At 35.5% G+C, this 25,044-nt stretch overlaps 2 protein-coding genes across 2 annotated transcripts in view; one reads left to right on the top strand and one right to left on the bottom strand.

Moving 5' to 3' along the window:
• eIF2Balpha (eukaryotic translation initiation factor 2B subunit alpha) overlaps window positions 1-6,381 on the bottom strand; it is a 108,365-nt gene extending 101,984 nt beyond the window's left edge. The window contains exon 1 of the mRNA XM_090410007.1: window positions 6,297-6,381. The gene's annotated coding sequence lies outside the window, so the exon portion shown is untranslated. The remainder of the gene's footprint in view (window positions 1-6,296) is intronic.
• Window positions 6,382-6,453: 72 nt separating this feature from the next.
• Window positions 6,454-25,044, top strand: part of LOC150095790 (sodium/calcium exchanger regulatory protein 1-like) — a 60,780-nt gene continuing 42,189 nt past the window's right edge. The window contains exon 1 of the mRNA XM_090410009.1: window positions 6,454-6,610. Within this exon, the coding sequence (XP_090266135.1) occupies window positions 6,538-6,610 (73 nt within the window). The 5' untranslated portion in view covers window positions 6,454-6,537. The remainder of the gene's footprint in view (window positions 6,611-25,044) is intronic.

The following is a 25,044-nucleotide window of genomic DNA, read 5'->3' as shown; positions in this document are numbered from 1 at the left end:
AATATGGCGCCTTGAGGAACACCTTGTTTTATTTGTATATCCCGGCTGTGACATGTACCTATTTTTGTTACTTGCGTTCTGTTTGAGAGGTAGTTCCTGAACCACGTATTCCTCTTATACCTATTGAGTATAGTTTGGTGAGCAGTATGTCATGTTCAAGTGTGTCAAATGCTTTGGTTAAGTCCAGCAGTATAAGGAAGTATACTTGTTTATGTCGAGAGCTTTGTTTATTATGTCAGCGATTTCTTATAATAAATTGATGATGCTTTTGTTTTCTGAAAGCCATATTGGTTTTGTGAAATGATGTTGTACTTCTGTAAATAGTTCTGTAGTCTGGTGTGTGTTATTTTTTCTAGAATTTTTGAGATGACTGGTAGGAGCTGAGTTCTGAGTATCATTTCTTTTACCGTGTCTGTATATTGGCGCAATTATTGCAGTTTTTAGTTGTTGTGAAATAATGCCTCTGTCTAATATTATGTTCACGGGTCTCAAAAGTATTGGATTAATTTGTTCAAAGTGTGTTATAAGGTCTGAGTCTTATTATGTCTATTCCTGGAGTGGTTTTTGGTTTTAGTTGTAGGAGTGCTTCTTTCAGTTCCTGTTTTGTTACGGGTGGAAAATACATCGTTTGTTGTTGACTTTGTGTTGGTAATTTTTTGTTGATCGTTGGCAGTTTGTCTTTTTTGAGATGTGTGATATTGTTTGTGAAGGCATGGTTGAATGAGTTTGCTAGTTCCTCTTGGTTTGTGTCCTGACCGAAGCTTTTTGCAATAAAATCTTGTGCTGAAGTTTTCTTTTTTCGAGTTACTAATTCGTTGAGTGTAGCCCATGTTTGCTTCATGTTGTCGTTATATTCCATGAATTTTTTGAAGTAGTAGTGTCTTTTTTCCCTACGAATTTTTGTTGTTAGTTGATTTCTTGTGTGTTTGTATAAGGTTTGTAAATGTGTGTTACTGGGTGGCTTTTTGAGTTTTATATAGATTTTCTTTTAGAGTAATACTATTTAGTATGTCGTCATTTATCCATGGTTTGTTATCTGTTTGTGGCATCGTTAGTGTAGGCTTTGTTGCATTTTTTGTATATTTCTGTGAACTTTAGTCGAAAATTCCCGTATAATGTTACAGGATCGTTTATTTTAAGTAGGAAATTCCAGTCTGTATTTTTTACGTTTTTTTTTTTTTTTTTACATCGACAATGCTCTTTAGTATGATCGAGTTTTGTCGACTTTTGTGGTGGTGGTGGGAGTGAGGGTAGGTAACGTAGTAAAACGAAGTTGGGACAAAGTAGTTATCGGCAATTTTGACATTAATTACTGATGATGTATATGTATGGATTGGAGCCCGTATGTTGATATGATCAATGCATGATTGTGTTAGTGAGTTGTTGAGTATTTCTTCTCTTGTTGGGGAGTTAATGGTAGGATTTATGTTGTACTGACTTAGCATATCAAGATATGTGTTAGTGGTTGAAGAAGCGCGGTCAAGAGTATTTATTATTATTATTATTATTATTATTCCTGATACCTCCAAGGAGTCCGAAGACTCATCGCGGGAGGACATCTTCAACTGTCTCTACACCTTACCTCTACTACGAATCAACGCCATCTACCACCCACCTCCAACACCACCACAACTAGTAATTTATATTAATATCTCCAATTAGGATGAGCCTGTGTTGTACGGGATTCGATGCCGCTTATCCATACTTCTAACTCATGAAGAAAGCTGAGTGGATTATTATCTGGGAGTCTGTATATTGTATTTATTGTGTTTACACAATATACTGTTTTTTGATGCTGTTGTGGCTATTTGTGATTTCCAAAATTAGTGTTTCCGCATGTTCGAAATGAGTTTATTTTTCAGTCACATTGTATTTTTCTTTGATAAATGCCATGATGCCACCTCCTCTTTTGTTTGGTCTACATAAGTTGTAAGTTTTGTAATTATTAATGTTGTGTGCATAAATTTCTGTGTCGTTTATTGCAACTTCAGTCAGTATTAGCGCATTGATGTTTATCATGGGATAGTTGAACTGTGTTTTCAATGTAAGCCAGTGTTTTTTTATACTTCTTATGTTTGCGTGTACGATAGTGAAGTTGGTATTGTTGGAAATGTTGTCTGACCATTTCTTCAAAGAGTCAAAGACCTTAAAATTTATATTGTCTGACTGGATATGTTCGCTTATGTTTGAGATCTCCATTATATAGTTTTTAAGTGATTTCTAATCTTGTTCTTAAGGATGTGAAGAGTTAGTGTATTATATTGGTAGGCTGTGTAAGTCGGGTTCACTTGTAATTATATAAACTCGAGAGTTTTCATTCTTTCTCATAAATATTTGTGAATCCTTAGTCCACGGGAACTTGTAGTTTTTCTCTGTTTTCGTCTTCCTTGCTTCGCATAAAAGATTTCTGAAGTATGCAGTCCAGTGTTTCGTTATATAGATTGGTGTTGGGAGTTTCTTGTTAGTTAGGATCGTTGTTGTCGGCCTTGTTTTCTTGCTTGCTGCAAGAATGGAGTCTCTCAGACTTCTGCGGGTGAAACGAGTGATGATTGGTGGCGGTCTCTCTTTGTTTTTTTTTTGTGGGCCTCGGTTAATAGAGGTGATGTCTGTGGTTGCGATTTGAATCCCAATTTTGCAGCCGATCAGTTGCATTATGTTGCTTAAGTCTTCTGTATTTTCTTTTGTTATTCCCTCAGTTTGAAGTTCTTTTTTTCTTTCTTTTTGTAGCATGTGTGTGTACGCGCGTGAAGGTTAAATCAAATGTCTGAAGATTCCGTTGCATAGTTGGAATCTTTTGCTTTACTCTCGAATATTCAAAAAGTACCTCTTAAATGCACCTATTTCTAATTTTTATATATTTAAGGAATATAAGATTTATATTTATATTTACCTGTATATTCAAGGAATATAAGAATTCTTTTCTCTTTTAGACGTCGCTGCATGAAAATATTAGTCAGTTATTTGCGTGTGACTTCATTTTGACACGGTATGGTCACTCCCATACCTCATTGGGTCTGGAGTGAAGCCTTCTGCTAGAAGTGGTAGCATCACGGATGCCCTTTCCACAAAGAATTCGTAGGATATTACAAACATCCAGGGGCGAATTCTCCATGCTTGCTGCGCAAGCTCATTAATTGAGAAAGAAGTACTATTTATTTGTTAATAAATGCATGCATTTATAAGCATTCCATTTAGGCTTTTATTTTTGTAGACAGAAGACGTCTTAAGCTTGCGCTGCAATAATTGAGCTTTGCGTTGTGTATCGAAGGCCGATGCTTGCTCGTCTAGTCAAAACTACCTCGGCTTGATCGGTTGCAGGAGCTTTCAGGTCCTCGCAGCAGCACTGTAATTTCATGCGCGCGCATAGCCATTTCAATTCGTCTCACTCTGTTGCTTAAACACAGGCCATACAGTCAACGTAGTTCTAGCCAGTGAGCTTCAGCCAGCCTTTACAAGTGTGCGTGTTGCTTGGGAAAATTAAGTTAAAACCAACTTTCTATGACGACGTTATTGACCAGTTCATAAAGAACCATAGGGCAGAATTTTTATTCAAGTAGCTAAATTGAAAAAGATAGAATATCATTTGTAAAATGAATGTTGTATTTGTATGATTAAATGTGCATAAATTTCTAAATATATAGTTTTCAATGGTCAGTAATTCATTATTCCGCTAATCAGACTTTAATCACACCTCTCACTCCCTGAATGATAACAAGAACAAACGTGAATTTCAAGACCAGCATTCACCCCTGCAAACATCCATGCCCCAGGCATGAACCTGCAATCATTCAGTAAACCAGGCTGCATGAAAACATTAATAAAGCAGTGGCAAAGCAGACAGGCCGCAATGCGGGAAAGCCCCGTAAGACAAGAGGAGATCAGGGTAGTGATTTGACAGCATTTGACAAAAAAAAGTTTTCGCAAATATCGCTGGAATAAATTTGTTTCAAAAATTATATTTGCATAATTTAGATTTCACATTTCCTAGAAGAAAACAAATGTAGGTGTTACAAATAAAAGATGCACAAATTATAAGAAATTTGTATCTTATAATACATTCTTCTTACAATTTGCACATCGTTACGTTTATATGCTTCGTTCATTTTTCTTTAATTTTGAATTCCAAAAACCAATCTAAGGCTTGCCTCCCTGATTTAGAAAGTTGTAAAGATTAACAAAGGAATCCAATCTGATCTACTATTCATTTAGGATGGTACAGTTTTTCACTGAATATTATTAAAGTATTTGGTATACTTAATTGCAATAAATATTATTTGACATAATGTGGAAAGTGCTTATGAGTATAATGTGCGATATTTTCCAAATATAATTTATTATTATTATTTTTATGACACCTCCAAGGAGTCCAAGGATCTCACACAGGATGGCACTCTACTCCAGTCCACTCCACTACACACATCTAACCGTCTCCCATACTACTGCCCATCACCACCTACCAACAGTATTTTTTGTCTGTAAATTGTGTGTTCTGAAGGCCAATTTCCTTGTACACGAGATAAAAAACCCGAGTTTCCGGGGGGGAAAAACCTCACCACCTCCGTATTCGGGTGGAAAAAATCCGTGTTCACAAGAATACCTGTGTTGTGCAACTGCAAATTACATCATTATCATGATTATTATTATTATTTAAGAGGTAAACACACTCAAGTATCAAATGGAGCACCAGATGATTTAATTCCCGGCTCTGTTATGGTCCAAAGGGAGTGAAAAGAGGAGGAAACAGCTGATATGCATATAGGAAACATCAAGGTTTTTTCCTCCCGGAAAATAGGAGGTTCTGATCTCTCATCTCAAAATACTCACACTATTACAGACAATAATAAGGGTTAAGGTTAAAGGTTTAGACCACCATGAGATGGTGGTGGCAGTTACCCTCCAGTCTCGTGTGTGTGTGTGTGTGTGTGTGTGTGTGTGTGTGTGTGTGTGTGTGTGTGTGTGTGTGTGTGTGTGTGTGTGTGTGTGTGTGTGTGTGTGTGTGTGTGTGTGTGTGTGTGTGTGTGTGTGTGTGTGTGTGTGTGTGCGTGTGTGTGTGTGTGTGTTCTCTCTCTCTCGAAACACCTTGCATGCCTTGTTTCATTGGTAACTTGGTCTCACTATCAATAAATGCTTGAAGGATGGAGAGATTGGCTGCCCACGTCTTCAAAAAGTTACTGCTAAAGGAACATCCAATTGCATTTAGCTTTAATTTCTCCCTTGGGAGAATGAAACAGGTTAGAAGATTTATTTTATTCGTTTGTATTTTACCTTATTTCGTGCTTCTTCTAAGATAGATAAAATCAATGAATTCATCTAGCAGTGTTTCATGGATAGTTTCTTTGTCCGATTAGCAAGTATCTTAATGATGGCATGTTTTATGAAAAATTGTTCGCGATGGAGATATCTCCACAAATATCTGCACATGTGAGAGAATCGTCTGAGTTTATTTACAAACCGGTTTTCTTGATTAAATTCTGTCTAGTTTCAGGAAGAATTATGGCACCAGTGTAAACTATTTCTCATGAGAAAGGGTGGTGAATGTTTTTAATCATGTTGTCAGATGATGAAAATGAAACCCACGTCTTTAAACTACGCTTTTGTTTTAATTTTTGGTTTCAGTTTTCAAGACGCAGAGTGTGTACGTCTTGAAATGTTCTGTATAAAGATATTAAGGGAAAGGAAGGGGGGGGGCACCCTGCTACATGCTGTTAAATCAAATGGAAACATATTTTGTAAAATCACTTTTAAAATGTATGAAACCAGGAATGAAAGGGGGAAAATGAAGCTGACTAAGATGACCGTTTGTTCATGTTTTAAATTTTAGGTAGCATTTTTAAAGCGACTTGGAGTTTATGTAATCTGATAGACCGTTTAAAAACCTGCGCTAAAGGCTTAGTGAGTTTATAAGTGGGACAACTAATCTACGGGGGGGGGGGAGATGAGGAATCTGTGACCTTTTTATGACCCCGGAGTGCAGTTTTCTGTACACTCATCAACAAGCAGAAAATAGTTCATTATATTTAAGTAAATTTATTAAATATCTCATTTCTTAGAAAAATTAACATTAATGACATTATATATATATATATTCTTTTGTATTATTTTTTTTTTTCAAAATTATTTTCGTTTTTAACATCTTATTTTATCATTTCGTTAACGTATTCAAGCCTAATTATTTGAAGAAGAAATGTGTTAGCCATCAGTAATAAGAATTATTAAAAACTGATTTTTTTAAGTTAAAAAGGTTAATTTACAAATGCAGTTTAACGAGAAAAAGATATTAATATTTAATTTCTTACAATTCCTTTGCCTTTGAAGAATTATCAGCAAATTATCTCCCCTACTTATTCCGGTTACATATCACTCAACAGAAGCTGCTTCAAGTCGCACCTTTCATCGGTAACCCTGACGTCAGCAGCATTCAGGGGAGCTCTATAAAGAGATATCCGTGAGAATCTGTTTCCTCTCGCTTTCGACTACAGCGGGACACTTCACCTCTCCGAATCTGGTTTCCCTCCGGACAACGTCTTCTTATCCAAAATGGCAGAAAAAATGTGTGGAAAGTTTAAGATGGTTTCCAGCGAAAACTTCGATAAGTTTATGGAAGCAATTGGTAAGTTTTACTGCTAATTGCTTTTATTTTCTAAATTCCTGTATTTTGAGTTTTTGTTGCTTTGTGTCTATCCTGTGTCTGTGCAACTGGTTCTATCTTTGCATCCTATGACACAAAATTGTTGGCACATGACTATCCGATTTTAGATTTATGTGCATAAAATTTGTAATTTTTGCTTCCAGTTCTTTACAAAAAAGTATATCACATTCTGTAACAGCAATTGCACTTACTTCCGTGTGTGTGTGTGTGTGTGTGTGTGTGTGTGAAGAGAGAGGGAGAGAGAGAGAGGGAGAGAGAGACTAATATCGAATAAATATGTCGTGAATTTGATTCCACTAAATTCAACTGCGCAAAAAATTAAGAAATTTAACATACGCTTTAGATTTTAAATGCGATGTCCAGTAGGTTGCAGCACAAAAGACCTGGAAATAGTTTAAAAACATAAAAATAAACATTTTAATAAACTTTTGCTAATTTTAAACTTTAATTAGTTTTACTAACTCAACATCTTTGGGTTAATCAGAGCTTACTTTTTATACTATTTTTTAAAAAATCTGTAACTTCCAAAATTTTTTAGTAAATCTGCGCATTTTTAATTTGTCGCCTGAACCTAATTTCCTACTCAAGCGCCGTCTCTAGTTATAATAACTAAACAATGCAAATGATCAGCAAACAACTTTGGAGAATACATTTTAATTTATCTAAAATTCTTTTGGCTTAGCATGAATACTCGAAATACATTGAATGTACCCATGGTTCATATGAAGCATTATTATGTTAGTTTATTTTTGCGGTGATTACAACACAGAATGATAAGAAAATAACTAATATTTATTAACTTATTAGCTGATATTTCGCTGGTGTTATACCCAGCATTTTCAGACCACTAGAACAGCTTGTCACAGTACACGAAACAACAACAATTTGGTATATCAGTGGGACTATTTAAAAAAGAAAAAAGAAAGAAAGAAATTGTAACGGACAACACAAGGAACTTAAGTCCTAATTTGGCGCCATCTATGTTGGAAAAAGAGAGAAAACAAGGATTAATCAGATCTTAAAATTACTGTCTCCCAGATTTTTGATAAATTTATAGCCATACTTGTTGAGGTTTGGAGGATGTTTTAAGGTTACTGTTGATTCGAAAAATAATCTCTGATTTATTCTGACTTCTGCGTTGCACTTTTGTTTTCTTCCATTTGATCCTGTTTGAAGGGGGGGGGGGGGTTCCAAGGTATGGCCTAGTAGACCTGACTTCCCATAACGATAGTGTCGGATGTATTTTTTATATTCACCAAGACGGATGTCAACAGTTCTTACTATCTGTCCATAGTAAGCCCGGTCACAAAAACAGGGCAATTCATAAACTCCTGGACGTGATAAAGAAGAGAGTTTGTCCTTAGGTGAACGGATGAGAGTTGCCAATTTGACACGAGGTTTAAATGAGGTGAGTAGCTGATATTTATTAAGCACTCTAGATGTCTTTTCAGATGTGCCTTGAATGTATGGGGTGGTGACAGTTTTGCTGTAGTCTTGTGTGATAGGCAATGGAGGGGATTATAGCCACTGGCTAATGTGTGACGTAAGTGAGTGAGTTCAGCAGTAAGAGCATTGTCATTGGCTCTGTGAATTAGTGTTTTTAGCATACTGTTGAGCTGGATGATGGCGTGACTGTATGTGCAAACAACTCACTGTATGTGTGTGGGTTTTCTATAAACTGAGAATGATAAGGAACCATCTGGAAGACGTGTGATTAGTGTATCCAGGAAAGGCAGATAGTCATTAGCTTCCTGTTCCGTTGTGAAGTGGATTTTAGGGTGTTGGCTATTTAAATACACTAAAAATGGATCCAAACTGTCTGGACTATGTGGTCAGATAGCAAAAACGCATCATCAATATAACGTACCCAAACCACTGGTCTGAGAGTGGCTGTATTCATAGGTAGCTTTTCCAAGTGTTCTATGCAGAAATTGGCTAAAAGGGGAGCCCATTGCTGTTCCATCTAGTTGGTTGTATATCTCCCCTTTCCATGCAAAATAATCTGCATGTACTGTAAATTTAAATAGTTCAAATATATCTGGGGGAGATGACCTTAGCAAATCCAGGATTTCAATTAATGGTTGATTGGTAAATAGTGAAGTAATATCAAAACTAATCATCATGTCTGAACTTTTTAAGATATGGTTTTCTAAAATACTTCTTAAGTGAACAGAATTTTTAACAAAGGGGGAATTATATGTGAGGGTGGCTAATAATTTAGCTAAATGTTTAGCAAATGTGTGTGTGGGATTGTGTATACTATCCACAACAGGGCGTAGGTGAATTTTAGGTGCTCCATATATTCCGGATGTTTTAACATGAAAAGGCTTGAGTTTGTTAACTGTTAACAAATTGTTAATCATCCATGTTTATAGCTGGCTTTCCAGGTCTTTAGATGACCTCGAACAATGAGTGCAGTCGCTTTTTTGATCTTCTCGCTACCCCTCATTTTTTAACATTATTTCTACAGATCTTGGAAAACTAATGAATATCTGCGTAAAATAAGAGGATTTATTGCTTAGTTGTTTTTCTATCTTAATTTTCAGCGTAGTAATCTAAGGGTTATCAAATAGCTATTATTCAGTTTAGTTTTAGAGAAAAAAAAATTAAAAAGAAGTTTGTATCAAAATTGGCTTTAAAAAAATGACGGTGGAAGGAGACAGAAGTGGGGGACGGAGTTTATAACTACAGACAATAATGTGCTTTGGGCCTGCGAATTTCAGCCTACAATACGGCTGAAATTCGCGGTTCTAAAATTTCTAACTTCACATCACTGGATGCACATTTAAACTTCGATTACGCGCAGGTGCAGTTACACGGTTTAGTGCAGAGTAGGGACAAGTTTGCTTAATTGATTGGCTCACCTATTTGGCTATGCAATCCCCTTATTAAGACTGAAACTATTTTCACTCCCTTATTAACTTAGCCCACATACGGCAGTTTTGTTTAATCTCTCCTATGTCGAGTCAATAATTAAATACAGAAATAAATAAAAACTCGTGTGTACGCATCCTAATCCTTTCATGAGCAATATCATCGAGTCACACAAGCAACTGAAAAGCATTTCACAATTCCTTAAGTGACCATAATTTCCGTTAACTGAAGTTGCAGAATTTAACGAAAGAAGGGTAGCAGTCCAAGGTTCTGACCTTGGACTTAAGGCTGTTTAATCTCTACATTAATGATACCGAGAATGTTTGCGGGTTGGGGAGGGGAGGGAATGATGAGAACACTCGCTGATGAAGCAAAAGTTGGAGAATGTGATAAGAAGTTATTCTGATCTCTTCAGAAAGACTTAACAGGCTACTGTTATCAGAAGAGGATAACAAATGCCAAGGGCAAGGTTTTACATTTTACACTAAAGATGTTCTATTTTACATAATCTAAACAAACTAAGGTTGTGACAGAATATAATGCGGGTATTTTCAAGCCGGCTTGTTTAGCTAGAATAAAATCGCCGACTTTTCTTAGGAAGAAAATTATAAGCTAACTCATTTCAAAAGTAAACTTTCCAGACTGGACATTCTAAACATCTTCTCGACCCAAGGTCAAAGATCATTCTTCCGTGCTACAGAGGGGCTCGGGAGTGATGTTGAATAGGAAGTTAAACTTTATGGATCACTTTGAGAGTCGAGCACAGAAAGATAATTTCAAAGCACATTTACGAGTGGGAAGAAATAAGTTGTCATTCGTCTAAATACGATTTTGATTCCCCCAAATGGATTATAACGCACCGATCGGATCGACTGAACCTCTGGTATGCGAGTAGGAATTAGGGAATATATATATATGTTAAAGATACCAAGCAATTTTATAAGCTAGGTTTTTAATCCTTTTTTATATTATTATTATTATTATTATTATTCGTGACGTCTCCAAGGAGTCCGAAGACTCATTGCGGGAGAACACCTACTATAGCAACTGTCTCCACCACTACACCGAATCTCTACTGTTAATCAACGCCATCTACCGCCCACCACCACAACTAGTATTTTTTGTCTGTAAATCCCGTGTATTCTGAAGGGGCGATATTTGTCTGTATGTGGGATGAAAAACACGAGTTTCCGGGAGAAAAAACCCTGCTACCTATTATATATATATATATATATATATATATATATATATATATATATATATATATATATATATATACAGGGTGTTCGGGATAAATTTGACAGTTTCGTAAGGAAAAAGAAAATCTTCTTTGTATCTATTAAATTTAATGAATTGACAAAAAAACATTACAGGCAGAGTTAATTACAATACTATCAACAAGATTTACTCAAAATAACCACCATTAGCATCGATGACAGCTTCAATTCTGCTTCGGAACCTCGAACAAGCTGATGCTACAGTCTCCCTGGGAAGGGCCGCAAAAACTGTTTTAATTTTATCCATTAACTGGGCTTTTGTATTACTGGAAGTGCGATTGGTGTCTTTTTCAACTGCGCCCCATACAAAATAATCCATGGGGTTAAGGTCTGGGGAGTTTGGAGGCCAAACATTTGGACTGGTGAAGTCGTAGAAATTTTCAGACAACCATTTTTGACTTTTCCCAGAGGTGTGGCAAGGGGCCGAATCCTGCTGCCATACATACGGCCTACCATTGGCTACCCTTGTTATCCAGGGCTTGACTACAGTTAGCAACTCCACGAACAAAGCCCGAATTCCAATGCCAGGGTTCTTCAACACCTGTTCCTGCAGATTTGCGAGGAATTCTGCTGTACGAACGCAATCAGATCGTCTGCTAGGGATCTTTCTTCTTGCTACATCCTCATAGTCACCATTGCAAGTCTCTAGTTCATGCCTGATTGTTTTTACTGTATTCAGGGAGCATTGGGCAGCAGTCGTAATATCCTTATTTTGATGGCGGGCACGAATCATCATGATACAAGTTATTCTCTTCCATGATTCAGGTGGGTTCCAGCTATCCATCCTTTCTGACATCTTGTATGTGAATGAAGAAGGGTCCAAACTTTTAAATGAAGAGAAGTGTGTGTTAATACATGTAACTTACGGAAAAATATAATTAATTATAAATATGTCAAATTTATCCCGAACACCCTGTATATATATATATATATATATATATATATATTTCCTAACTTTCCCAAATTGCAATTCCTAAATATATACGTGTGTGTGTGTGTGTGTGTGTGTGTGTGTGTGTGTGTGTGTGTGTGTGTGTGTGTGTGTGTGTGTGTGTGTGTGTGTGTGTGCGCGTGCGTGCGTGCGTGCGAAATATAAATCGCCTTGAAAAGGAGGAAGTTGGCATCAGTTTAAAACATCGTTCCTACACGTATAAACTTTCAGCATTGACTTCCTTAATGCAATTTAGAAGTTACACCTGATGCTGCTTTCGCGTTCTCAAAATGAAGGCAAAAACTAACTTGGGTGCCACCGGAAAAACCCAATCGACTCACGTGATGTTTACCAGATTTGTTTGTTGTCCAGTATGCAAGTACTGTATTATGTGATATTTGCAAGAGACAGAATGGTACATACTGCGAACGGAATAAAAGCGAGAGAAGAATGAAGGGTATTTTCGCATATGTATGGAATGCAAATTATTTCTGGCAGGATAACTAAACAACTTTTCATTGAAAAAAAAAATAAATAAAATAAATAAAGTGAACGCCAAATTATAAAATGGTGTTATCCGTTTTTTCATCTAGTCAATGTAATTAAAAACATAACGAATCACTTTGCAAACTTCTAACTAAAAATGCTTAGTTACTAGTTTTTTTTTTAATTATTAAATAATGCAAACAACATAGAATCCGAACAGTTCTGTATAAAGTAACAAAAATTTGAACGATAAGGAATTATTATACCACATCGCCATTTTATAAGAATGCAAAATATACTATTGAACTCAGACCTCTGTCTTTTTTTCATGTAATGAAAAATTTCTTCAGCATGTATTCCTCAATAAAATCGCTTTAAAATGCATCTTTATCATATTCTCTCCTTTCTTCTATTCGCTAAACTTTGTAATCCACAAACCTTCAGTCTCTCTTCATACCAGCACACCATGGGCCAATCGCTTCTCGGTCCTCTTCAACAGTTCCACATCCGGAAGAAACCTATGCAACCAAATTTGCGTATATATTCCGGATGTGACACTATCAAAACTTTTAAGTTTAGAGCCACTCTATTATCCTGTCACCGGCTTCATATCCATCCCTATTTCTTTCAGTTTACATAATAAAGTTCAAGGTGAAATTCTTTCAAATCTCTTTGCAAAGTCCTGCAATATACAACTCAACTTTCACTTTTAATAAGAAGAGAATAAATTACCAAGATTTTGCAAAATCGTGCTGTATAGCGTAGAATATATTTTATTCACTCATTCATGAATTTTGGGCTTGTCTAACTTTTCCATACTTTAACGGCCACTCCTGAATTGTTTCTTCTGTCTTGGAGCGTTCTCTATGTAATGGAGCTAAAAATAAGCTCTCTTTATACTCCATTGGGAACCTTTCCAGAGTTGAGAAATCAAACAGCCTTATCAGATAGAGAATTTGCATTATACCTTCTCTTAAATAGGCTGAAATCCCCCCCCCCCTCTTTCAATCCCTTGGTTGTATTCATCTTCTTCTATCGTCCCCGTTGCCTCAGTCACTGCTTCGTCACGTGAATGAGACATCCTAGCCAAGCAGTTGCTTAGTAATTCAACTCTTTATTCTTCTTCTGTGAGCTCCCTATCATCAACGTTCATTTTCTCCTACCGTAATTATTTTTTTTTTTTTACTCCTCACATAACGAAAAGACTCCTTTAGCCTACATGGCTAATTTCCTCTAATAATATGATTTTGCCTTCCTTACCACGCTGATTACCCTTCTTGCTTGTGCTTTGTATTATGCGCTTTCTGACTACCTTTTTCCTTACATACAGCAGGTAAACTTCCCCCTGAAATATATAAAAGAGCATACGGAAATACACACGGTATAGAGAAGAGCACAAGCACATTAGAAACATAACACACTGGCCTCATAGCTTTAGTTGCTTCGCCGAAAATTCCACATGCTTAGCCACCCCCCAGGTCAAGTCTATGTGATCACTCTCCCTATTTCAGCGGAAGCTATTACCTTGATCATGGAGAAACCTTATGTCATCAGATCCGGTATCCCCTCCATTACATGCTGTTTCAGGTGACAATCTCTTAGTTACTACAAAAATTCCATCTCCTACCCCTGATGCGTCAACTGCTCTTCCCAACATGTCTTCATAGTTGAAATTCCCATCATAATTGTTTTCCTTACATTCACTGAGCTGATTGACTATCCATGTCCATCCTTTGCATTCCCTTTTAAATTAGCAGCAAGCAACCAATTACATATTTTGCACTCCTGGCTTCTGTCTCATACCAGATAGCCTAAATACACTACTCGCAATGCAATGTCCCCTTTAGCTGAATACACTTGTTGGTTGCGATTTTTCTACTATCATCAGCAACCCCCCCCCCCCCCCATCCTATTTTGCCTATTCTCTCTGAATGTATCACATACTACTTGAATTTGGGATATTCACAACGAAAACAATATCACTGTGAAACTGGAAAGGAAACGTTTGTTTGTGATCCAAATTCATTACTTAGGCGACAAAGGAACGTGACGAGAGTTTATTATTGGGTGTGTCAAAAGAATGTCATAAATGGTGATTAATGTCCATCAATTTATTGAAATTCTAGGAAATAAAGAACCTTCGAATTTCTTTGAGCAGAAATTGTTCATTAGGCTACTCGAAATACTTTGTTATACAAAATGCGCAATTCACGAGTATATTATACTAAATTCTTTATTGAATACGCAGTCAGTGGAATATTTTTACAAAACGAATAGTAACTAAAAATAGAATTTTTTGAGCACGGATCGTGCTCAAAAAAAAAAAAAAAAATAATAATAATAAAATTAAAAAAAAAAAAAAAATATATATATATATATATATATTCTATTTTTAGAATACCAGAATTCTCAAAAAATTCTATTTTTAGTTACTATTCGTTTTGTAAAAATATTCCACTGACTGCGTATTCAATAAAGAATTCAGTATAATATACTCGTAAATTGCGCATTTTGTATAACATATTAAATAAATGAATAAATAAATAAAAGTTGGCTGAAATTTCCAAAAAAAAATATCTGCTGTATCGGAAAATAGCGAAGCTCCACTTATCAGACTGGTTTACCTTATGGTATTGTGCGTTCTCTTACTATATCCAAAACTACTCTTCGGGAACTTTGAACTTAATGTGAGCAAGAGAATTATTGTTTATTAGTACTCATTCTGTAGAGAGAGAGAGAGTGAGAGTGTGTGTGTGGAAGGGCAGTGAAGCTTTGGTGTCATGAAACTTGATTTCTTTATACCAGTACACAAAAGAGAGATAAGAAAATTTTACTTCATAAAGGGAAATCTTACCATAATATCTTTCTCATATATCATTCTTAAATAAGAATAATAAAAAAAAATCTTAATAACCAATGCCTTTTTCAAGGAGAAAAAAGAAGAAAACCTTGTTGAAACCACTAAATAAAGATAAAGAAATACCACGTTACAAATTATCCTGTTTTTATGAACAGTCCAGCGAGCTTGCAGCCATTAAATAACTTTGCTTTCAATCAAAAATCAGTGAAGTCAACAACTGAGATATAAGAAAGTGTCCTTTAAATTAACAGATGCGAAGATAAATATAACAGAATTATATTACAACAATATAAGAATTACAACATAAAAAAATAAATAAAATTAAAATAAAAAACGATATACGAACCATAAATATGCAAGCAGAAATAAACCAATGGCATCTATTTCAGAAAGAACGGAAATTGAAACAGCGCCGGAAGTACAATAGCATCAGTCAAAGTAGCGCGTTAAGGTTGCATTTTATTCACTTTTGTGTTACTTTCTTTGCTGTTAGGTTATGCTGTATTTAAATAGAAACACATGTAGTATGCTACTGGCGTATAGTTACCGTAATGTTTATATAGTGTATGTTTGCTATAAATTGTCTGAACCCAGTACCAGGGCGTAGCATAGAGGCAGCCTGCCTCACGGCCCCGCTTAATAAGGGCGTTCATTTAGCCATATTGCGGTAGGCGCCGTATTATTATTATTCCTGACACCTCCAAGGAGTCCGAAGACTCATCGCGGGAGGACACTTACAACTGTCTCAACTACTACACCGAACCTCTGCTACGAAGCATCTCCATCAACGCCGCATTAATGTTTCTCTTGTAATAAAAATAAAATAGCAATTGGAGATTTTTCTTATATTTTTGTCTTATAATCCATCAGGGGCGATATTTAATTGTGTGCCTTAGGGTGCGATCTAATCTGGCGACGGACCTGCCTGAACCCTATCTCGTATCACATTTATTTTTCATAAATGGTATATGAGAAAAAAATGAGTGATATGTATGCTTGAATACATATCACTCATTTTTTTTCTCATATTCATTTATTTACTTTCATTTATTTACTTTTTTTTCCCTAAGAACGAAGCGGACGTTGATAACATTGAGATTTTTTTTTATTAATGAAATTATATTTATATTTTCAAAATAAGTATTGTCTTATTTGGATATAACTTATCATTAATAAAATATTTTCTTTACGTAAGTCATCTATTTTTAAAATACTTCTATTAAGGTAGCGCACATTTATATGAGAGGTTCTGAAGAGTTACGAATGAAATAAATAGAAATGTATTTTAAAGTCTTGTAAATAAGAATGGTAAAAGCCCGAACCTGATACTTTTGTACCAATAAAAAAAAAAAATTAAAAAAATCCTCTTCTTCAAAGAAGAAAAAATCTTAAAGAATTAGGGTTCTCAAGAAACTAATTCAAACAAACAAACAAAAAAAAAAAACCTTGAGATAATGCAGCTGTACGTATATAAAAACTGCACTGACTACGAATACATAGTCAGTGCAGTTAAATTCGCATAATGTAAATATTTGTGTCTGTGTGGGTGGGAACTGCTGCTTGAGTGAAGCCATAAGAGTAAGGGTAAAATATGCTGATTCATTCCATGCAGTACACGCTGCGAAATTTGGAAGTATGAGACGATACAACAACAGCACGATTGTTTTAATTGGCTGAAATGCTATATACACGAATTATTTTAACAATTTAAAATAATAATAATAACTGTAATAGTCACGTCTGAATGAATAATCTCTTTCGTTGAATGCCCATATTTCACGCTTGGGTGCAGAGTGTCGCATAAAGTGTTCAATATTATTTTTATGCTTTCTATGGCTTGAATAGCTTCAGTTCACAAAGAGCCTTTTTAACTTGTCATGAAAATTTACTGCGTTAAAAATCATTCACATAAAGGAATTCCTGAAGAAAACCGAACATAGGATAGAATGAATTGAAAAAAAAAAAAAAAAAAACTGATATAAATCGCTTATATTTAACGACGACCACGTGCTGAGAGACGACGACAGGCAATATCACATTATATTATATTTTTGGGCAAGTTTCACACAAAAGAAAGTGAGAGAGGAAGGAAAGTGGGGAGAGGGAGCATTTACGTATATATAGTCCTCTATTAGTCGCTTCGTTCAACCTATTTCGACCAAATTAAACTCGTTATTAAGTGGTTTCATGATAACGAGTCTGAACTGAAAAGCTTCCTTCCTTTGTAATACCGGGATTAGTATTACGGAAAAGATTTTGATTTCAACCGGGATTGGTGGAAGGTTGGGAAGTAGAGAAACTGACATTATATTTAAATATTTGTATTTTTCCCGCTTGCCAGGAAACATTATACATATTTGCTAGCCTAATAAATAATTTAATATTTTAACAATATGCATGTTTGTTAGCGTATTGTGCATTACATAGCATATCGTGAAGCATATCAGAAGGTTATGCGTTCCAAAACCAGGAATGGATTGCAAAAAGCAAAGTTCTTGCTTCCTTTAGGCTTGGGATGCATGCTTAAAACCCCTCGATTACTTAACTGTTGGAGTAGCAGTTGCACACGTTTTCAGTCTTAACAGCCAGAGGTCAAGTATTGACTAAATATATACTAAGCAAGGCGTTAAAGTCTAAAGGGTAATATGAATAAAATCAATAAGGTTACTAACATGGGTAAGATCTAAAGGCTAAAGTTTATAACAAGGTTAAAGCTAAGACTTTAGCCTTATTAGTCAGTGGAGTTTCACACTGATGAATCTCCAAAAAATTATTTTTTTATTTTTTCATTCTTCTAATGAATCTGGATTGGTCGTTTGGAATTAAGGCCGAATTATGCTACATCTGTTTAACTACGTCTGTTCCGGCATGGTTCCATAAAAACCTTACTTCTTCGCCTGAGAATGGCTAACTTACCTTCTGTTGAAAAACCTTGAGAAAGGTTTTCTTCGCATTGCAAAGGGGATTCGAACCCAGATCTGTCCAACCGAAGGACTGTCTTGACTGTGGTACAGAAGTAAGCATCCAGAGAACGAACTTTGAAGATGTGGCGCCGCTTCTAGGGGCTTCACTCAGTCGAATTGCTCTCAACAACATTCAACTACATATTGGTCCACTTCGTCACGCTTTAGCAATGCTATGCGCTGATCTCGAGTTCAGATCAGGACTAAGATTACTTTGATCAACGCAATTGTACCGCATTCGTGGAGAAACGGCATTCATTTCTTGCTGTGCGGTATAGCTGAAAGTCATTCAGAGACCAAACAGTGTGGTGTGAGCAAGAAAGTGAACTTTGTACAAACCGTCGCAAAAATGAACTTTGCGGCGATCATGTCTACATCGCTTTAATTTTTGTAATAAAATCAATTTGCTTACGCATTATTTGATATTTCTGAACGTGTACAGTGGTTTTTATTTATTTTTAAATCCCTAGTGTTGTTTTAATTTAATAAAAATACAAACCACTCACATCGGTCGGAAACTAAACACAGCATTTCCTTAAATATTGCTATAAAAAGGGGGAGATTGTTATAACTTGTAGTAAACGGGTAAATATTCATAGTTTATATAAAGTCACCTGATGCTTAATATGGCACAAATTCCTCTACTTAAATCACCTTCGGTTCATAAATAGGTCAAACATCCATTTAGATTTTATTTATGTTTTATACAGCTTTCACATTTCAGTTTAATGTCGATGGTTTCTGAAGCTAAGTATGGCATTGGATGAATGTACAATGCACGGAATAAAATAACTCGTAAATTGAAAGGAAACGGTTTAGAAAAGCTGCCCAGCAGGCGTTATTCAAACCATCCGACGCCTTTGTCACTGATAGGCTGACACCCCATACTCCATGGCCAGTCCTAGTGTGTTCTGACCTATTAAACCATCTAGAAAAAGTTATGACGATTAATGGTCATTATAGTTTGTTAGAGAATACGTTGCAAGTCGTCAGCTTAATATATAGCGCTACATCGTCTGCACCATTCGTGCTATTCACACATAAACTATGGCTGAAATCTGCGGGAAATACAAGCTCACCTCGAGCGAAAATTTCGATGAATTCCTTAAAGCTGTGGGTAGGTGAACTTGCTGATTTCTTAGCCTCGAGACAAAGTTAAAATTTCAGTACTTTTTGAAATATGTTTTATATATTTAAGGCAATATTATTATTATTAGGAATATGAAGACCATTTCTATATTATATGCGAATTGTCAATTCTGGATTATATTTATATATAACGTACTAAATTTATTTCAAAAATGTGGATAATGTAAGTGTAACACGCCTTTCCTATACTCGATATTGAAATATATTAACTTTCTTAAAAATATTGAATATTTGTATAATAAAATGATATCGGCTTTATTTATTTATTTATTTTTTGAGGAGGGGATTTTTTCTTTTTTTCTTTTTTTTTTGTAAATATTAATTCCTAATGTGTGTCAAAAAAAATAATAATGTTTGAGAGAATAACTAAATTTAGTGAACAGAATTCAAACAAGCAGACCATAATTATAAAATATTCTGCGCAAAGTTTAAGACGGTGAGATCCGTTTGTATTTGATTTAGAGATTTGCTTTACTTATTTTATTTATATTTATTTATTTGCTTTGTTCATTTCTGTACACTGGTCGTAATAAAATCACTGTCCTGGTTGGCCGAGCGGTTAGCATATCCGTCTGTCCACCCAAGAGGCTGCAGGTTCGACATGAGTTCGGATGTTGGTGATTGTCCTAATAACACTGTGTGGGAAGGGATTCTGCAACCTTACCACTTCTTCTAGCAGAAAGCGTAACTTGGAAAGCCCTATGAGGTACGGGAGTGACCATATAGTGTCCAGTGATGTCAAATGTGTCGAATAAGATGTCTAATTCCTTTTCAGGATGAGATGATTACTATCATCTAAGCAACCATTAACAATGAGGCAATTAAGGTTCTAAAACCAGTGTAGTAATGTCTGTAAAATGCATTCTTTTTTCCCCCGGGATGAAGAACCTGTTTCCAGAGGAAAACCCTTTGTCACTAACTAGCCTTCAGATTAAAAAAAAATAATTATAAAAGCTCATTGGAACTAGGGAGGACATTCTGCATCTTCCCATGAGTGTTCATTGGGATTCAGAAACTAAGCAGGACAGTGGAGAAAAGAGAAAGGGGGAGGGTGTGCCTGAAACCACGTAAAAGGGATGAACGATCTTCTGGAAAGGCTGCAACTGGTCTACAATAAATGCTGAACTAAGCTATTGCGCATTAGTTGACAAAACTAATGCTTAAGTTCAATGTTTGAGGGAAACATATCAAGCAAACATGACCAGACGCACTTCACTCTTTGGTTAGTGCTCTCACAGCACGTGCCTTGGTTAATGCTCCCACAACACATGCCATGGTTTCTTCATAGAGTTCAGTCCTTCCAAGCCGTATGATTGATATATGGATTCATCCGAACCAAGAGATGTCTTTTCAATTTTCAGTAGCAATGATGTTTACTTTTCCTATATATATGTATACTGTAGTTTAGTTTACTGCTGACAGAAATAGTATAGACGGTGATGGTCCTGCTGCAGAACGCGCAAACAAACATTAGGGCACCCAATATCCAATGTCTTGTATTGAATTATCAACAAGAATAATAACTTATTTCATTATAAAAGCCTCAGTAACCTTAGCGTTACAGTAACTTCTGTAACGCTAATTTACAGAAGATTATTAACGGTTCGATTCCAGTCGCTCCATTGTAGAGAAGCTTTTTTCGTCTGATTCCAGAAATAGCCGATCTGGATTATTAGTCCTAGTTGCTTGCATTCCAACTAATGATGGAATGCAAGCAACTAGGACTTTTTTCTCAACGAAAAAACTGGGGTTTGCAATCCGCATTACTGAGATGAATTAATCTTCGAAACACGTACGATTTATTTAGCAGTTTGGAATATGGCCTCTGAAGTTGCACGGCGTAGGAATGCACTCAGACTCATCGATGATAAGAAGTGGAAGGGTGCCTTCTGATTTTAAAAAAGAGTGCGGGTGAAAACAGGTATTCGAGAATGAGTTTTTATTTTTGGATAAAATTTTCAATAGTTTTTGCTCTGATTCTAGAAGAAGAAAATCTCTTTTCATTTCCCTTAAATTTGTTACTGAGCGATTTTCTTTAAATATGTTTATTATTACATATCTATCCTTTTTTAATTTATTACTAGCAGCAAAGAGGTGAGTAGTCCCAAAGCACAAAGTGCTGATGATTAGAGGGCAAAGTCCCTATAGTCATTAAAAAGAATCAGAGGATAAAAAGAAAAACGTAACTCATGCTTATCTCCAATAACTCCAAGTCCTTTTCTGAAAAGATCTACTAGACCGTTGATCGAAATGTTCTAGCGATCGGCTGCTACTCTTACTTAAAATGCATCGAACACCATCTTTCATACATTTTGTAGCAAGGAATATAAGTATTGTATAATTCCATCCACTAATGATGTAAATTTATAGTACGTGAATATCGAAAGTGGGTTTAGGATCAGATAATCTGAAACTCTCCTCTACTCTAGACACCAACCACCAACACTCGATTTTTTTTTGTTTTTTTAATTCATTCCGTCCTCCAATAAGTATGGCTGATTCACATCTACGTTTGGGATTTGAATCCGCAGTTGGTCGGTTGTGGAAGAAAGGCGACACTATCTACCTCGTTCATTTACAAATTTCTTTTTGCAATTATTTGCTTTGTTTCTTCCCCTCCCCCAGTGGTAACTCTTCCCTGTGCTTGTCATTCTTATGGCTTATGCCAACAGGGCAGCTTGGAATGGGTTAAGAAATCTGTGAGAAATAAATAAATAAAACAAAATAAAATAAATATATAAAACCCTCTAATTTTATAATTTGGCTTTGATTCGTGTTCTAATCGGAATTATTCGGTTTATTTAACTCCTTTATGAACCCGCTGCTTTAAAAAAATCAGAAATTTAAAATGGTGTGTGTGTCACTGCGCTGATAATCTACCTCTTATAGACGACTGCATTCAAAAGGTCGTTGTTAACAGAAGGAAACAATTATGCTGAAATAGGGACTATTATTTAAGTAGTAGTAGTCCCCATTCTTCTTCCTCCTGCTCCCCCTTCTTTCCTCATCCTGGTGGAGCTGTGTGACATGTTTCTCAGCCACAGTTCTTTGATAATTGCAAATAATAACGATCACCCGGTAATTGTATACGGGAACAAGAAAGGAAGTACCGTAGAGGCGCCCTAATATGTAGTAATAGTCTATGCAGCGTTCCAGAAAGTGGTGATTCAGGACCTCCATTGATGGCTGAATATTAACTGAAGCACTTTTTTTAGATGCCTTTATACTGCCTTATATCTTTGGGTAGCATTCTTCTAATGTTTCGTTTATTAGCAAAGAACGAAAACAACAACAACAACAACAACAACAACAACAACATAATAATAATAATAATAATAATAATAATAATAATTTCAGTTAGTTTTTTTTTTTTGACTAAAACAGTACAGTTAAGTTTTATAACTAATGACATTTAGAATTTATATCAACGTTATACATAAAATAAATTAAAAAATCCTTTATTACACGGAGTCTCCTTTAGCCCTAACTTTTAAAGATTGTTAGCAGCCGATCCACACCCTTCATCACTGATGAGCTCAAGGCTATCAATGAATCGAGTTTTTCAGAAAACAGATCATGGCAGACAAGTGCACCCATTTCGTGGTACTAAACCCTAACAGCTGTATATTTTGTCTGAAGCGGAAAATTTATAGAACCTTTCTAGTTTTTAAAATTTTAAAACCTCTTAAAATCATTTTTTTGTTATTGTTGTTTATTTTACTTTGTTTCAAACTTGTATTGCTTTGTAATCTAAATTATGAAGTTTAATGCAGTAGTTTCTTTTGTGGTGGCGCCACAAGTCGACTTTACGCTGCTGGTTGCAACACTATGCCAGTCGTGACATCTGCTTACTGAACGTGTGATAGAAGGGGTTCTCTGAAGTTTTAAACAATACTAGTACGAATGCATAGAACTGAACGCTGTTATTTCTTAAAATTTACCCCCTTATTAAATCAGCAAACAAAGAGCATTATTTGATTTCCTAAATATAAATACAGTAAAGTTTTTACATAATAACAGTGAAGTTATAAAGTTTTTACAGTAAAATTGATTTCTGATTTTTTTTGTCATTATAATAAGAAAATGAAACCACTATTTAAAAAAAAATATATTATTATTATTTTAGTACAAACTAGGGGGCCGCGACTACTAAAAGGTTAAGAACCACTGCTCTACGACACACCGTTGTGTTTATGGTGCCATTTTTATTTATACTACTGGTCACAGGCGACAAGGAACCTGTGCTGCACTCTTTATTTATTGTGGGAATCGGTATTCGTTATCATTTCGTAAACTATGCGGAAGTTAATTTCATGCTTTGTAGTTAGTGTTTTACTAATTATGGAGATGTGTGGTATGCCTATTCATATCCCGTTGTAAAAAATAGGGAAGGACGACACTATATTACGTTGATTGTTCTTACCAAATTGTACTTTATGAAGAGTTTTCTTGCTTTTTTTTAGGCTCAAAAAAAAAAAAAATAAATAAATAAATAAAAATCGAAATTAATCCGTATATTTTTCAAAATCAAAATTTTTAGAATGCAATTTAACAGCAATATAACAGGCTCTTATTTATTTTTATTTTTTCCCCCATCTGTTTCTTAGTTCATCTGAATATTAATGCTATAATGACTTTTCAGGAATGTATATTTTTATCATTTGATTGATGCTTTTTCATATATCAAAATGTAAAGAAATATTTTCTTTTTAAAAAATCTTACGTGAATAGATTGCATTCAAACTGAAATACGTCTGGCGACGAAAAATAATTCTAAAGTATAATATGCTTAGTAGGACGTTACTTTCTTCAAATAATAACACTGAGATAAAAACCAGCAGGATTTCAAAATGAATAAACGAATAATATAAATAACAAAATCAATTATTCTCACCTCTAATAATCGTCATGAAAAAAAACGTGCATATTATCAGAATATTTTAAAAGAAAGAAATAAGAACAGACGACATTTTAACCATTCCGAAGCAACATTTTATGTCATTCCCAAGCTATTGGGTCAATCGGTTATCGCAAGAGCACTCCCTTGCTTACTTAGTCTGCACTCTTTCATCGAACAGTAAGTAAACAAACGAAATCTCATAAAGCGGTCTTTTCACAAGGGAATGCTTAATGTTGAGCCTCGATAAGGCTGTTTTCTAGAATGCCACCTAGTTTTAGAACTTAAATTACTTCACCACTTATGGTGGAACATCGTACAGACGATAATACTTCTTAGAATTCATTTTTAGGAAACTACTACTACTTGGTTCAATTAATTAATTAGTGATTCGATCCTGCCGGTGAATATTGTTTGTGTTGTCATTAATAAATATTTATTGCCGGAAGCGTTAAGCAACATCTATTAATGAAGAGACTAGATTCGGCTTTTCTTGTCCACTGGGTTCTGTTACCGGTTTTTCCTTGTAAATTTTTATTATTATTCATAACATCCCCAAGGAGTCCGAAGACTCATCGCGGGAGGACACCTATTGTACAACTCTCCGTCTCCACCTCTACTACCAATCATCTACGCAGTGCCCACCACAACTAGTATTTTTTGTCTGTAAATTGCGCGTTGTGAAGGGCGATTTGTCTGTATGCGGGATGAAAACCCGAGTTTCCGGGAGAAAAAACCCTGCTACCTCCGTATGAGATCGGCTAACACACCTTCGATTGAAGAAGTCCATATAAAGATTCCTCCCGTCATGACGAGACTCGAGCTTAGGCCTTTTCCAATTGAAGGCCACGCACCGTCGTTCTTCCAATTGCGCTACGGGAGGTGCTAAATCCCAGACAGTTTACTGGATCATGGGGAGGAACTGTTCTCAGAGCCATCGTTTCACCGTAACGGATCT

This window comes from Typopeltis vanoorti, chromosome 20 (genome assembly GCF_054136105.1).
Source record: "Typopeltis vanoorti isolate ZY-2024b chromosome 20, IOZ_Tvanoo_1.0, whole genome shotgun sequence".
Classification (NCBI taxonomy): Eukaryota; Metazoa; Arthropoda; class Arachnida; order Uropygi; family Thelyphonidae; genus Typopeltis; species Typopeltis vanoorti.
Note: the sequence above shows the minus strand (reverse complement) of the source record. Positions and strands in the feature narration are given on the sequence as shown.